The 17,393-nt window shown below is 35.1% G+C and overlaps 2 protein-coding genes across 4 annotated transcripts; both read left to right on the forward strand.

Moving 5' to 3' along the window:
- Nucleotides 1–1,196: 1,196 nt before the first annotated feature.
- Nucleotides 1,197–13,754, forward strand: LOC105838942 (tyrosine 3-monooxygenase). 2 transcript variants are annotated; one of them, XM_012684891.3, is made up of 7 exons: nt 1,197–1,617; nt 7,904–8,015; nt 8,364–8,492; nt 8,738–8,794; nt 9,725–10,544; nt 11,417–11,780; nt 12,098–13,754. In XM_012684891.3, exons 1-7 carry the CDS (start codon nt 1,549–1,551, stop codon nt 12,263–12,265), a joined length of 1,719 nt encoding a protein of 572 aa, XP_012540345.1. In that variant the 5' UTR covers nt 1,197–1,548; the 3' UTR covers nt 12,266–13,754. The 2 variants fall into 2 exon arrangements, with proteins under 2 accessions (XP_012540345.1, XP_012540346.1); XM_012684892.3 differs by lacking the exons at nt 8,364–8,492; nt 8,738–8,794.
- A 149-nt stretch (nt 13,755–13,903) lies between these two features.
- On the forward strand, nt 13,904–17,245 carry LOC118644331. Of its 2 annotated transcripts, XM_036282640.1 has the most exons (8): nt 13,904–14,147; nt 14,206–14,322; nt 14,747–14,981; nt 15,130–15,246; nt 16,024–16,123; nt 16,349–16,439; nt 16,506–16,634; nt 17,013–17,245. In XM_036282640.1, exons 1-8 carry the CDS (start codon nt 14,060–14,062, stop codon nt 17,153–17,155), a joined length of 1,020 nt encoding a protein of 339 aa, XP_036138533.1. In that variant the 5' UTR covers nt 13,904–14,059; the 3' UTR covers nt 17,156–17,245. The 2 variants fall into 2 exon arrangements, with proteins under 2 accessions (XP_036138533.1, XP_036138532.1); XM_036282639.1 differs by having other exon boundaries at nt 16,349–16,634.
- The last annotated feature ends 148 nt before the right edge of the window (nt 17,246–17,393 follow it).

Consider the following 17,393-nt stretch of genomic DNA (forward strand, 5'->3'; position numbering starts at 1 on the left):
AAAAAAAAAGTTACATAAGTAAATTATTTCGACTCTTAATTATATATATATATATATATATATATATATATATATATATATATAAAATCGCAAGTAAAGAAAACTAAAAAGCAGAATAAATAAATATTAAACAAATATTTCTCAAGCGTGAAAAAAATACATATCTTGTAAAAACTTTTTTTTCAATTTTCTCTCTCTTCGTAAATGGACGCTATTATCGGAATATTAAATTCGAAAAATGACACATAGAAGATCCACTGATCCATGAGAAATTTATTGTGTAATTTTTTGTAGTAACAAATTTACTTATGTAACTTTTATATATCATTAAAACTTTTTATAATCTATACAATAAAAATTATACATATAATAATTTATGTTATATTTTGAAGTGTTTTCTTAAAAAAATGATCGAAACACCATTTCGCCAAAATAAATATCCTATTTTAGGCACCAGTTATAAATACATCGAATCCAGAAAACGATATTGGTAACTTGATCATTTGCCCCCTTTGCGTATTCTGCTTAAATTCGTTTCAATATCGATTTCACATTTTTTCACGAGAAACAAAGCTTATTTTTTGATATTTTTGCATAGCAATTAAGGAATCAAGGATTATTGCTTAAGTCTCTGATTATTTTACCAATTATTGTTATTAATTTTAGATGTAATTAATTTTATCATATTTATATTCATTATCCTTGTTGAAATTCTTAGATAGTACTTTACTCTCTATAAAGCACTATATCAAACATATTATTTAGCAGATTGAATCGTATTTTATATAATATATATCATAAAGAAAATCGATTATTCTGAATGGGGGATAAACAATTACTTGCACAACTACATGAGAACCTATTTCATGTAACTTCCCATCACTGCCCAATTTCGTTATCGTGTTATGAAATAAAAGGTGGGCGATAGTGTCCTATGGGAATTCTGTATGAGATACGAAGGTATTTCAGTCTCAATAAGCGAGGAATCCCCTTATTATCGTCGTCTTCGTCAATGGCAGTAGCGCCGGCGGCGCTGTGACGGCAGCGACGACTGTAACGGTGACGGCGGTAGTGGTAGCGGCGGCTGCTGCTGGTGGACCACCCGAAACGACGATAGGGTGGGGGCACCCCTGACCCCGGTAGGCGGTGAAGGGAGGCAACGTTTATATGCGGCGGCAATTCGCCCCGTAGACGCATTCGCTCGTACGCTCCGTGCAAAGCGGACTTAAGTAGTAGAGGCTCGTTATCGCCGACGTCCTCGTCGTTTGTTGTAGTCGACCCGTAGCAGAACGGACGGATCGAGGCCGAAGAGGACGCAGCTGGAGCACATCGGGATATTAAAGTTGAAAAACGCGCGACGTAGACCAACGAGGAGTCCGTTCGTGTAATTTGTCGCAAGCGGAAGTGAAGAGCTCATACGCATCACCCTTTGCTACATCAAGTGAGCACTATCAGGCCGAGAATTGACAATTTAAATAAAGAGGCCCAAGTCGGTCGTCAAACTAAGAGAAATCATCTAAATTAAGAAAGAGGAGTGACAAAGAAGACATGATGGCAGTCGCAGCCGCTCAGAAGAACCGCGAAATGTTCGCCATTAAGAAGTCTTACAGTATTGAGGTAAGTTCGACTTTTTAAATAATAATTTGATAAATAACTAAACTCGATAAAAATAATTTAGAAGTTATTGAAAAATTGTTTTTTAATCAAAAGAATGTTGGAAGTGTACCGGCGTCAATTTGTATTATGTAAATTTTAGATAAATAAAATTTTTAGATAGATGCAGAATAACATCTTGCAAAATATAAAATTACATAAAAAAGCATTTTGATGTAAAATACAACTTTTCTTTTGTTTGTATATTTATATTTCTCAATCAAAAAATCGTGTTTGATAAACATCACTTAAAACTCATTTGAGAAAAATGTTTATACATATATTTACTATTGTTCCAAATGCTTTTGTTCTTCTATTCATGTACATGTCAAGAGCAACAGGTTCGATCAAAAAGACCTTAGTTGGTAAGCGCGCGAATTCAGTCGTTCGTTTAAATCACCGATACATGTATGAATGTCTCCAAAGAACGAAAATGTCATTCTAATTTCTCAACATTCGAATTCTTATGTTTCGACAAACGCAATTGCAAAACTTGATCTGTATATGCAACAGTACATTATTTATTGAATCATATGAAATTACATGTACTTTGCATTCATTACAGAGACACGAGTGTCTCATGGCTGCTACGCCATGTGTTTTGACTTAATTATATAATTTCTGTTAACATAGTGAGTGTTTGCTTTTGTAATTAGATTCTTGATATTTTTTGGCTAACGGTACATTTCGAAATAAGTGAAAAAAATTGCGTCAGAAAATCGTTTAAAGGTGCATGTGTGTCGGTTCCGCTCTTTCTCAATCTTAATAACCGAAGACCAACGCAAGTGAAATTCTCACGTAGGCCCGGCGAAACGGAGAAGAGTCTTCGCGCAGAGAAAGTAAATGCGCTACGTTATTATCCTGTTTACGCAATGTTATTGACCTTGTCGCAATATTAGTGAATTGTGGAGGTCACATTTTGTATGGGTTTAATTATCAAAATTTTTCACGTGTGTATCCTACTTTAGTAACCTAAAACCGGTCCGGAGCAAAATCTTGACATTTTCAAGTTATTCACAGTATCTAGCCATAAGATATACAAACATAGGACGCAAACATTTCAATTGAATTGCGCAGAATGATTGAGGAATAAATGAAGATTAAAATCTCAATGTTACAACAAATCTGTTTCAACAAGGCATTTCATTTTGTTTTGGTTAAAATAAAAAACATAACAAGGAAGATGAAATAATCCGTTCGGTTCGAATTGTATGTATAAATTTGCATAAGTTCGAGCAAACGAACAGCTAATGCAAGACCTATGACACTTAGCGGGTGAAAAATCAATCTGCTGAACAAGCGCGAGTCCAATAAGATTACACGAGGAAGTAGACGATCAGCTGTTTTCGATATATAGAAAGACGCGGCGGTTGGGAGAAACCGGCGATTCTCTTGACGCACCGTAAATTTACTTTTCTGCGTATCTGAAACTCGAAAGACAAATAGCATCCTTCCTTCTTGCCAAACGTTACGCAAATCGCAAAATTATTTTCGCATCACCCCCTTTCTCTCGCGAATGTTTGCACACCTACTCGATGCATAAAATTGCATTTACATATGTTCCGCGGTGATTAATATAATGACAAACTGGAAGCAAATAATTGTAAACGGTTTTACATGAGGCTTGCAATTATTGATTATCTTTATGTAGTCATTCTCGAGTACGTAACACTAGCTGGAATCGACGTGTAACAGTATTTTTTAATAAATACCGTACACGTATCCGTCTCCGTCTGTTCCGCAAATTACAACTCGCGAGAACTTGTCTTTCTTCACGTAACTATGTTTTTTTTCCCCTTAAGATCGCACACTAATGGATTTTAATCGATACTTTTTCGAGGTTGCGTTTTTCTTTCCTTCTTCCCGTCGCGTGTAGAACGCATGTGGATTATGATAGCAAGGCCAATTCCCCGTTTCTATTCGCGTCCAATAAGTCGTGTGACAACTTATAATCGACGCTTTTAGTTAACCTAGCTTTTTTCGCCTTCATACGCATATCTTTAACGAAGATGCAAAATTTTGCAATCGCGTAAGAATAATCGGCAAGGTCTATGTCTCATTTCTCATATGGTGTCGTACTTATCTCTTTAATCACCACGCTAAACATACATCGTAATCGCTTCGATCTTTCTGATCCTCCTACATGTAACTTTTCTGATCAATTGAAATTTATGAATGCAATAATACCACTTACTAACGCAAATAATTTATAAAACAATGTTTGAAATGAGATTTACAGACTGAGTTTGAATCATAGACACGTAGTTTTCCCAGAATATTGCATTCTCCATTCATTCATAAATAATTCATGCGCGCTGTTGCGCGCATCACACAGGTTCCGTTATTAATGAGCATGAAATTAATATTCCTTAATGATATAATGTGTTTTAAGATTAATACAAATTATTAACAAATTGGGATTTGGTCTCGGTGCTTTCTTTTCAAGAAAGAACTTCCTTTAAGGTTTGTTATTTGCATTCGTCTATATAAACACATCGCTTTGATGTGATGACTTGGTCAATCTTATACTTTCTCCGCATATTCTGTGGGCCAAAATAGCTAATGTGCGTAGATAGTTGTAATTTACTAATCAGTAAAATTTAAGATTACATAAAATGAAAAATTAAGAGGATAATTCTATATAGATACATAATACAGATGTGTGTGCATTAATCAGTATTGTATATATTTAAAGAAAATATAGATTTTTTAAAATAATGTGAATCTTATATATATATATATATATTTTTTTTTTTTCCCCATAGAAAGCATTTGCCTGAGTATCTGGCGATTTCAATTCCGGCGAGTAGTGTCTCTTTGTTCCGCTCTAAATGACAAATCTCGGAAGTAAACGGACACAGCACAGTTATTCTCGATTCCATATCGATGCAGTTGCACTTGTTTCGAATTACGCGCGTGTTAACTTTGATTTTTATTTATTTGATGATTACGACGAGTCTGACTCACTCGAACGGAACTCATGCATACGCCGGATCTAGATACTGGACCAGATCGAATCTAGAATCGGTTATGCTCGATCGATAGTTATCGCACAAGTAATGGCGACGCGGGGTGAAAAGTAAACCGACCTTGAGTAAATTTCCTATCACGATCGGATCGCAAATGCGGATACTATTTCAAGTTTCGTCATTCCATATTTAACTAATTTAAATATTCTATATATAAATAAAGTTAGCTAAATAACTGAAATATTTAAATTGAAATTAATTAATTGATTTGTACATGTCTAAAATGTTTTATTATCTTTTCAATTATAAGGAAACCGGTCGTATCGTTTTTTCGTGAAAATTCTAATCTGATCAGTCTTGGATTCCGATATAGCGACCGATAATCACGCACACAATTAAAGGTTGTTTTTCTCAATCCAATCACCTTGCCCTAGAAGCATCTGTCCACGCGGTCGCTTGCTTAAACTCCACTTATAGAGTAACATTAGAGCAATCGGTGAATTCGTGACAGAATTACCGCGGGCTTATTTATGATTCTACAGCGAGATCTGATACCACCCTTTCGATATCAAGGCTACTGCTACTGCCGATTGGTCATAAAGCGGGATTATGTCGTCGCCATTGCAAAATCAATCTCCGGCCTCGCGCATGATAATTATGAATATGTTATAAATATGAGAGTGGTTGTATAAAGCGACTGAGAAAGATAAAAAGAGAAACACGCGAAAGAGGCCCTGAACGCTGCACCCGTTATTCGCCTTCGGAGGTTCGCTGCACATGCATTCGTTGCATTCGCAACTATCCTTCGGCGCATGTAACTCGTGTGCGCGTGCCACATGCATGTTCATCTATAATAGCGCGAGTTTGTTATGCTAATTGTTTCGTTTAAATGCCACTTATTTCGCCTGGACCTGTCTCTCTCTCTCTCTCTCTCTCTCTCTCTCTCTCTCTCTCTCTCTCTCTCTCTCTTCCAAGCTAAAAAATCATATTAATGCAAGATTTTGATGCATTCAACTGTACAATTGTAGTTTTACGAATATTAATTCTCGTTCGAATTAATACTAAAAGACTAATTATTCGCCAGATGAGATTTATCGCGATATGCGCTTCTCCACTCGCTCTTAGTCACCCTTTTGCACTACGTTCGGTTCAGAGAGCTCACCGCATTATTATTATCTGTATACTCTTCTTCCTTGCTCACTAAATTTCAAAAATATTGAATACAAAGTTTTTTAACACAGTTTGATTGACAATAAAGGAATTTTTTTTTGAGAAGCTGATTATTTAAATAATAGATTGGATATTACATGTGGCGTGATGGATAATATTTCTTGAGTTTTTATAATTTGCTACTACTGTTTCAATTTTTATTGCCGTTGAAACAGGATAATAAATAACAAACAACTATAAATATGATTTTTATGATCGTTAAATGGATAAGTACAACAAAAACTAATCACAATAAGCAAGATATATAGACAGATAGCAAGAACCGCTCGAATAATTGGGCAGTAGCAGTAACCAGTCAAGTTATGCGAGTGCAATTTTAATGATCAACCTTGGTTGTATTTACGAGATATTACGCCACATCATAATTACTTAACATTCGTTACATTAAAAATATTTATTCATGTAAAGACGAATAAGATACGTATAGAAACTTTTTCAACACAACCAATCACAAAATTAAATGCACGAATACATCTATACTTAGTTAATTTGTAGTAAGCATCGACTTAGTGTATTATTATTTGCAGTAATCATTTATATAAGTATATTCCCCCAACATTACAAATAACTAAAATAAAGTACAAATTTTTAAATTATTAAATAAAGATATCATATAAATTATATTATACTATAGTGATTATAATATAGTCGTTCTGATATAACCTATTAAGAATGTTAAAAGAGCTAATCAGATATTGAAAAATGAAAACATCGCGATGAATATTCGGAGCAAAATGACAATCACACGAGAAAAGGAGAGAGAAGATCCTGTTCGTCTACGGATGCGACTCCTCCGCCGTGTAGTGGATAATTACTCGACTTACTGACTCGAGGCCGTTTCTTTTGCATCTTCGGTTGTACGTTAGTGCAATTCCACAAGGTCGGAAACAACATTCCTACGGTACCTGCCGTTTGCTCAATTGGATATTCGCATCGTTTATTTGCCAAGTTATCGCCGTGCCGGGTTTTCATTCTTTTTCCCTCGAATGGCCAATCACCGTCTTGTACATACATCAGCTGTCTAATCGACAATGTATTCGTCACTTTCACGTACGACAGTCGCAATTCACCTGTTCAGCTGACAACTCCCGACAGCTTTATGATAAGAATTAATTAATTCGTGATTTTATCGATGCATTGGGATGAGATTTGTCACGCATTTGCTGTTTCTTCGATGTGTTATCACGTTATGTCGCAATTTCCCCGACATGGTCATCCATTCCATTGGTAAAGTACTTGGCCCACTTAACGACGCGCGTTGTTAAGGGATTGCTAAACGCTTTCTCTAAACTATGTCAACCGACGACTGCTGGAAAATGCACCTAGGTCTCCAAAGCGACGAAAGCCAGGAATTTGAATGATTGGTGGCGCATGCTTGTCTGTTTTCACCAAATAAGAATCTCTATTCTAATCTTTGTCTTTCAGAACTTATTTGATCATTTTCTTGGTCGCAAACAAAATTCTAAATATTTTTTTTATATAAAAACTTTATGTAATTTTAAAAAACTATAAATATTTTTCAACTAAAAATTTTTTAATTATAATTTAAAATAAGCTAAGAAGTATGTTAATTATATGTGATAATATTAGCGATAATTAGATAAATAAAATTTATCTTCTTCTAAGAATTGAGTGCTAGTAAAAAGCTCTTTTCTACTTTTCCGTGGGAATTAATTCATTTCCGATACTTCAACGGCAGCAGGACGGGAGTCGCGAAAATTCATCTCCGTACCTTTGTTCGTTTTCCGATTTAAGTGACGCTCGGTCAAACTGACAGAATCAGATTTCCGTTTCATCTCACGTCAAAGATCACCACGGCAAGACCATAGAAATCTGGTTAGTCAAGACGGCAGGATATCCGCCCTTTAAAGTTCTAAGTTATATCTAGAATTGGTTGTGCATTGGCCATAAGATACGTAATGCAACAAAACGGTACTCGGAATTTAATCGTACAGAAATAACATATTTTCACTATTCTCATTAATTTAACATATCATATGTGTTTTTGCATACGTATATATATAAATAGCACTTTCCGTTTTTATTTTCAGAATGGGTATCCAGCGCGACGACGTTCTCTCGTAGACGATGCCCGTTTTGAGACGCTGGTCGTCAAACAGACAAAGCAAAGCGTGCTCGAGGAAGCTCGACAACGAGCGAATGGTTAGTCTTACAAATTTATTTGGAAGTTATTTGGCATGATTAAATTTTTTTGAATATTATAAATAATGTCAATCACCCCGTCAATACATGTTGTTGTATAAAAACAAATATTTTTTTATTACACGCATGATTTATCATATAAATGTGTATAATATTTGTGTGCGAATATGTAGTAGAGAAATATGTGTATACATTTACTATATTTACTATATTAAAAGATTTAAAAAATAAAACATACACATATGTTTTTTTTTTTCAACACAAGTCGTATGTAGAAGCGTATGGCGAAGCAATATACGCGCATGCAGATGTTAATGTTGCATGACTTGTTTCTTTGTTATTGGATAGACACGAACGCGGATCAGACAACAATTACGTGTACTCAGGAACAACAGGGTCAGGGAGAGTATTATGTCGATGTTTCATCAAGTGACGACGAGCAGGTGGAGTCGTTAGTTTGCGCAGCGAAGAAGGAAGGTTTGTACATGGATGTTGCAAAATTTATAATGACTTTTAGATAATTGGGGCATGACATGCATTTAAGGTATCACAATCGCGTTGACATTAATATGACGATTTTATCCGACGTAACAATACGCGCGCAACATTTACTGCGACATGAAATCAATTGATGCCTCTCAAATGCATCTACCGTCAAGTATCTAATTGTAAGAATGCGTAAATGTTGCATATGGCATGAGTATGAAACTTATAACTTTCAGAAGCGAAAGCGGAGGCTTCAGACAGCGATGGAAAACCGGATGACGATGACGATGATGGTGAGTACGTTTTTCTATATTCCCCTCCCCTCTCTCCTTCCGATCGTAATTGCGTTCAGTCTTCGCGTCGCGAAATGTCGTGTTGCGCAATAGAAGTAAAACAGGAAGTGGGTGATTGCGTGCAAAGGAGATACGCGCACGGTGCATGGTGGAAGGATAGGTGGATCAGGCGACGGTAAATGGAGGGTGAAACGATCGCCATTGTCAACAGTCGACCAGGGCTCGGCCGACACTTGGGGGGTGAATTACGTCTCTGCGAGCTATTTCCGTCTTTTTCCAACCCGCCTTCGTCCTCCGAAGCCGCTTTGTGCATTTAGAATCGTATTACCGGAGTAGACCCTTTCTCGAGATTTCACAAGCGACCCTGCGTGGCCCCCGCGGTAAATGTGTAACACGGTTATTCCTTTTCGCGTTGCCTTCCATCTCACCGGCACGTTCGCGCCCGCGACAATGATGGCTATTTTACCACTTTTCCGCCGCCCCCGCGACCAAGTAGACGGTACCGTTTCCGACGTGACGGTAAGGCGCTATGCGAAAATGGACTTTGAATTGCCCGATTATTACCGTCTGCGGAAATCACTTAGGGTATTCGCAAGAAGTTATGCCCAAAAAGAATCATTTCTGGAAAAATTCCATGGGTCAAATTTACGCTTTTTTTTTCATCCTAGCTAAGTAGAATAAAAAGAATTTTTATGATTCAAAACGCTCGTATTTCTTCAAATGTCGAATCTATATAAAATGTTATTAGTAGTTATACGAAAATCTTTCTAAGAGAAATTTTGGCTTTGACGGCGAATCGCGATTTCATTCAAAACAGTTTTTTAATCAATATAAATAAAATAGAAGAGATAAAAGCCATATGAGCTAAAACTTATTATTTTTTTAAATGTTATTATCAAGCCAAACTAGACAGTATTCGATTTTCCACAGATGCCGGGCTAACGGAGGAAGAAGTAGTGCTCGCAAAAACTATAGCCGAATCTCCAGAGAGCGAGTACAGCGTGCAGAAGGCGGCGCTGGTATTAAGATTGCGAGAGGGCATCGGTTCTCTGGGCAGGATCCTGAAGACAATCGAAAATTTCAAGGGCACGATCACCCATGTCGAGTCACGACCTTCCAAAAAAGAGGGCCTGCAGTTCGAGGTCTTGGTCAAGATTGACATGAGCAGACAGAGCCTGTTGCAGCTGATTAGAAATCTACGACAGAGCTCGGCCTTGGACGGTGTGACCCTGCTCGCCGACAATTCCGTCAGCATTAAAGATCCCTGGTTTCCCCGTCACGCATCCGACCTCGACAATTGCAACCACCTGATGACTAAATACGAGCCGGATCTCGACATGAATCACCCGGGTTTCGCCGACAAAGAGTATCGCGCTCGTCGCAAGGTCATTGCCGAAATCGCTTTCGCCTACAAGTACGGCGACCCGATGCCCAGCATTCCTTACACAGAAACGGAAAATGAAACCTGGTCGCGCGTTTTTAATACTGTGGTGGACCTGGTGCCGAAACATGCGTGCGTGGAATACCAGAGGGTTTTCAAGAAATTACAAGAGGAGAGAATCTTCGAATCCCACCGTATACCGCAATTGCAGGAAGTCAGCGATTTTTTGAAGAAGAGTACGGGATTCACACTTCGACCGGCCGCTGGTCTCTTGACGGCGCGGGACTTCTTGTCCAGCCTTGCCTTTAGGGTATTCCAGAGCACCCAATACGTCCGTCACATCAACAGCCCGTATCACACTCCCGAACCGTAAGTGCTTCTAATTTTGTTACATTTTCGATAAATTGATTCGAAATCACAAAAATTAGTTTTGAAATTTTTTGAAAAATTTTCTAATGTTATTCAGAGGTTATTATTTAAAAGGCAGATAAAGATTAAGTTATATAAAATATATTAGACGTGCTGTTTGCAAATCATCTTGTTCGGAAAGTTTTATGATAGCGCAAACTGTAAAGGATGCGGAAAAAAAAAAAAAGAAACGTGCTGTACAAGACCAAGACATAATGAGACTCGAAGCAATATTACATTGAAAGCACGAAGTTGTACCTTTGCATAAAAATCGGGCATTGTAAAGGTCGCCCTAGCTTCGCATCATGGCTGACCCTTCGTGTCAAACTGCAATCGATATTGCGTTATGACGGGAACCTGCACCCGGTGGTACACAGAGCAGGATGATAATAGAATTACCGCGCCTCTCTAAGCTCGTAATGGAACTCTAATTGGCTTTTAACGACACGATGGCGTTGATAACTCAGTTCCACAGTTACGAACTCGTTCCCCCGCGTAGCGATCCACGTCACAGTACGATTTCCAAGAATTGCAGATACCTTTGCAGACCGTAAGAATGGAATGGCTTCTTGAGCTCGCGCCATTTGTCTGGCGTATCTTATTTAATTTTAATACGTTCAATTTATTTAATGTCGTTAAAATCCTATTGATGTGAAATTAAGCATTTAAATATTGCAACAATTCGATTAAGAAATCTTCACATTTAGAATTAACTAATAAAATAAATGATAAATTTAAGTACAAAACGAATAAATAGAACGGATATATATTTAAAGATTCTTCAGACGAGCACGTGACATATTTATTTAAATTTATTCTATTTCTATTTGCAGAGACTGCATTCATGAGCTCTTGGGTCACATGCCGCTTCTGGGTGATCCTAGTTTCGCTCAATTTTCGCAAGAAATCGGATTGGCATCTCTCGGCGCCTCAGATGAAGAAATCGAGAAGTTATCAACCATCTACTGGTTCACGGTTGAATTCGGTCTTTGTAAAGAAGGTTCCGAAGTCAAGGCTTATGGTGCTGGATTGCTGTCAGCCTACGGCGAACTCTTGCACGCACTGAGCGATAAGTGCGAGCATCGAGCTTTCGACCCGACAATTACCGCTCTCCAGAAGTATCAAGATCAAGAGTATCAGCCGATATATTATGTAGCTGAAAGTTTCGAGGATGCTAAGGAAAAATTCCGTCACTGGGTAAGTAAATGGAAACGCTATTTAATTCCATCACGCGTTCAACTGGATGCTTTGTCCAGGTGCTAATCTATGAAATAAATGTCGATTTCTTTTCTTTGCCAAAGCTTTCAATTCTTGTGTACTTTTTAATAATAATTCTCAAAAATAATAGAATCAAAGTAACAATTTTCCCTTTTATATATTCTAAATCTCTTTAATGTTTTAAATTTCTCTCTCCGAGTGAACAATAGTAACTTATTTACTTCCGCTCTCTGTTATTTTTTACTACTTCTACTTTGGTAGATGAGATTAGTCACGAACCTTGGTTTCTCTTGCAGGTGGCTACTATGAGTCGGCCATTCGAGGTCAGGTTCAATCCGCATACGCAACGCGTCGAAGTCCTCGACAGTGTTGATAGACTGGAGAATCTGATTTCCCAACTCAATACCGAGATGACCCACCTTACGAATGCCGTCAACAAAATGAAAGCGAGACAATTCGCGTAAGAATGAGAACTTGTGCGTTGTCGTTTATCGGTTATTCCTTTTGCGAACCATCGAACCTCGAGATCGATCATGCACTTAGCCAATTAAATAATCGTTGAATTCTTGGGTGACAATAATTTTCGACAATCTATCAAACAACAGCTATGATAATCATACTTATTAAAAAACCGTTCTAGTAATTGTAACAGAGCTTAATGAGTCTTTTAATGATATATTTCGAAAGCGTGTTAGTTCAATCTAGTAATTTTAGGGAATTTATATAAGACGCGAAAGATTAATTTTTGTTTTAAATAAGAAAAACATCTTTATTTGCATCGAGGCTTTAGTTTCCAGGTTCGGTGGAGCACATCATCTCATTGTTGTCATTTTTATTGCGTGATTCGTCTCTTACGTGTATAAAGTCATTCATTTGCGTTGTTATACGCGTATACGCGCGCTTGTTACGCAAAGAGAGTAAGATTTTCTTGGCATAATCGCGAATGTGTCAGTCCACATTGCGTATTTATTGTGTTATGATCCGTCAAGATAATCAACTTAATTGAAAAATTAATCATGTTGATGTAATTCGTGACAGCCCATTCTCTTGCCCTCGAGTGTCTTTACAAAGCGCTAAATGGGCGGAAATACATATCACAAGGCTATCTTCGAATAAACAGAATGGCATTATTTTTTACCGATAGCTGCGCGTACACGCGTATAAATGATTTTCACATTACTATTACATTATTATTAATTATTATTTCGTTCTATTCTTTTACATAATATTGTATTATTACGTTAGTATATTATGTTATTGTGCATGAATTTGCTTAATCCAGCAAACACTGGCATCTGCCCCGATATTTCGTAGTCTACACTTAGCAAAAGTTATAACGCGAGATGGTTGTCGCTAAGAATTGTCGTAGTCTCGTAGAACTTGTAGAGCTCGCGGGATTGATTCCTCATCGCGATAGATATTTGTTGTTCAAACTTGAGCGTACAGTATTCCCTTCTTTCGCGAATTAATTGACACACGACGGCTGTATGAGGTCGTTGGGCAGTATTCCCGGATTAGCTGATAAAAAATGAACGTTTAGCGAATGTTCTTATCGATTTGTCGCACTTAATTTAGAATTTACCTGCATCGAATTAAACAGTATTTCGTAAAGAATATGCTTAAGTTGTGTTCTTACTTAGATAGCATCTAGACGTTGTATCGCTTCTTGTTCGATCGAACTCTTTGGAGACTAGGTAGTCCCCAAACAGTTCCGGAAGTCACGAAGCGACGTTGCTTTAGAAGAGATACTATTTAGCGAGTAGTGCGAGTCCCCGCTTGCGCACGCTATCCCTATCGCATCGACTCGTATGAAATATTTTTCTCGTACGTGTACGTGCGTGTAACCCACCCTCGTTAGATTGTAGTAAAGACGGTCAATACATATGACATGTTTCCTTTGTATTATATTGTAAAGTACTCAGAGAGCATAATAAAAAATTAAGATATGAATCTTACACGTGTTATTATCTCTTCACGCGACATGTCTGTGTAATTACAAAGTGAAAACCCTATAAATGCGTGACATAACGATTCGCGTAATTGCTTTATCGCCATATTAGCTCCGTTACGATCATCAAGCATAATTAAGCTGGACATAACTGGAAATACTTGAAGCGAAGTGAAATTGCCTCTTGCGTTGTAACGGACATCGCTTCAGAATGCGTGTGTCACTCAAATTTTTTGGTTTTTTTTCCTCTTTTTCCGGAACACCTTGGTTAACGTTTAAAATATAATAATGAAAAATAATACTTAAACAAATGCATCTAACGTCTATTGGAAAATCTATAGTTCTCATTGTTGCATTTGCTACGCAATGCGTATACGCCAAATCACGGAATGGATACGGTAAGAGAAAGTGATGTCCTCTCTCATCAACCAAATGACTTCCTTCTTTACTCATCAGGTTATTTCGACGAGAAATTCTGCGTGCTTGAGTGGATCATCTACCTGAAGCGACTCTCGTTAATCGCGTTAATGTTGTGTAGTATCATTTTGTATTACGTGCCCAAGTCACGTTCATGTAAGTAGAAAAAGAAAAACATGTCAAGTGAAAGGAGAGAGAAGAGAGGAGAGAGAGAAAGAGAGAGAGAGAGAGAGAGAGAGAGATCTTTTATCATAATTTGTAGTTATTAATTGATTTTCGGACATAATTAAGATTTTATGTAATGTCGCATTACGAGAACTTTTTCTAACCATAAATTTTCACGATTTATTGTTAAAATATTATAGATTATTTACACTTTTAATCATATCCATATCAAGTATTTTGATATATTTTATTCAAAATCGAAAAAACGTTTTTGAGAAATTTTCAAAGTTACTTCTGCTAAATTTTCCTTATTTTTAAACTGCAAAAAATGAACTAGTAGATTCACATTCTTATAATACATATAAGTAAATGCTATTACAAATAAATAATATTATAATTTATACGTTTTTACAAGATGCTCGCAGAGCATGTTGTATCCTGATAGATACTATTGCAAATGGATTAAAGTATGCCTTGAATACAAACGGAACTGAACAGGAAAAGATAAAAGCAAAAAATGAAAACCATAAAAATAGCGATTTGAAAATACAAGAACTATATCGGAAAGTATACGAAAAAGATGCAAGAGATCGTGGACAAAAATATACTGATACAACAAATTTCAATAACAGTAATCCTAAATCAATAAGGTCAGTTATACAGTTTTGCCTAGATATCCCTTTTGACACACTTATGAATCTGCTAGTAACTTATAAAAACATGACTTCCATTAAAAATGCGGCTTTATTTATGCTTCATTAATAATGTCTCAATAAATAATATATAACAATTTTGTAGGCAACACAAAAGTAAAAAATTTAGCACAAAACACACTGTCAGCAAAGAACATGAACGTTATTATCATCGAAATAATAATGTATTACCGGAATCTAACGCAGTAATGACGTCAACTATGTATGTATATTATATCAAATATGATTGTCATATTGATTTCATAATTATATTTTCATAGTTAATTATATAATTATATTTTTTACAAAATTGAATAATTCAAGGCATCAAAAATTATCTATTCTTGATAAAAGATAATTTGCCATCAAATCATTTATTTTATCTTTCGCGTTTATATTTCTAAAGTATCATTTAATTACATGAAGAATGCAAATAGTTATGTGTGCATATATTTTTTAATATTAAACATATAAGTATTCTTATGCAAGAATTCATGCAATATTATGTAATGTAATTGTGAAATGTATATGCAATAAGAAAAAAATATATTAATACTTGTAGCAATAGTCCACAGCAGATAACGGTAATCAATGGGAAATGTAAAGAAAACAATATAATTCAAAATGACACTTTTCCGAAAACGAGACTCTCAACATACACAATATCGGTGGATAAGTTAAAAAATGATACTGCTTCGAAGCAAGAAAATTTTTTAAATAAAAAAACAGATTTTAGCACAATTTCAGAAATTATTAATAAAAATGACATCAATTATAAACTAATGTATGAAAATAGTAATTATATTAAGAATACAGTTATATTAGTAATTTATCAGTGACGAAAGTATGCAATAATTTAGAAAAAAATTAAATACCCTTTATTATTATTGAATTAAAAATACTTATTTTTGTTAAATTATTATCTTAGTGTTAAAAATTAATTATGTTCATTCTTCAAAATTTTATATAATATATTTTTTTTAATGTCATAATATTTTAGGAAATTCAAAACTTCTCAAAAGCAAAAGGACATGAGCGATATTAATACTATTAACATTGGTACTCAAAAATTACACAATAAACAAAATTTGGATTGTAAGGTATGTATATGTACAAACAGATGCATCATAAACACACACTATAATATAATATTATATTGCATAAATATCTGTCACATAAATATATTATTAACAAATTATAAAGTATTATAGCTTACATAAATATTACAAAATATAATTATTATTTTCACTGATTTCCACTGGAACATTTATGTTCCATAATCTAATACACTAGATAAGAAAATTATTTTATGTTTTCTTTAAAAGCACGAGAAAGTTGTAGTTACTTCCCAAAATAGTCAATCAAGTAAAGATTGCACTACAAAGATTATGAATAAGCAAACGGATCCTCATTATGGTAATTTATATTATTTTGAGCATTATATGTTAAATATAACAAAAATATTAATAATACTACGTACAGAAAAATTACTCACAAAACGAGATACGAGAAACAAGTTGTATGATAAACTTCGAAAAGAAAATTGTCAATTTCTTCTTGATATAAAAAGTTTTCCTCACAATTGTTGTAAAAATTCATCAGTTACAAAGGGTATGTGTATAATAATAAAATTCAAAAAAACAATCTATTTCTAAATCATTGTGTGAAAATATTTGATATTTCAAAAAACAAAAATGTATTTTTTGTATTTCTTTCTCACTAAAAACAATTATCATGTAGTTAATTATGATATCATTATACAATTAATTATATTCTTAATTTCAAAAAATTATTGTATTTTTATATGTTCTTATATTTAAATGTAAGATATATTTAAGTGTGAGTTTATGCGATAACTTTCCTACAAATGTTAAATTACAGTATTGCAAAAATTTATTGGATACATTTATTAAAAAGATATGATCAATTATAATAATTATAATAAGTACAATTTAATATGGGAAAATTTTTAAATTAATCGTTATTCAGATGGCACCAAACCAGTCTTGCTGCGAGTTGCAAACTGGTTTTTTGGTGGTTGCCCATCAGAGGCATCGAGACGACACCGAGAGCAGATCGATGAAGTCGGAAAGGAAGAAATTTTCAAATCCACCAATACGTGGCTCCTCTAAACGCGAACGAATTATATCTGCAGTAGTAAAATGCTATGCTGTCGATAAACGCAGAGATCTATGTCTTTATCTCACAGTGTATGTACAAATATTTGTAAAATTATGATAAACTGTTAGTCAATAATTTTTAATACTTTATCGTCAATTTTTCATAGCAATTTTAATTTTTATTAACTATTTTTAAATGTTTTTAAATGCTTAGAGTAAATTTGTGTTATTCTCTCTATTCTTTATTTCT

This window comes from Monomorium pharaonis, chromosome 2 (assembly GCF_013373865.1).
Source record: "Monomorium pharaonis isolate MP-MQ-018 chromosome 2, ASM1337386v2, whole genome shotgun sequence".
Lineage (NCBI taxonomy): Eukaryota > Metazoa > Arthropoda > Insecta > Hymenoptera > Formicidae > Monomorium > Monomorium pharaonis.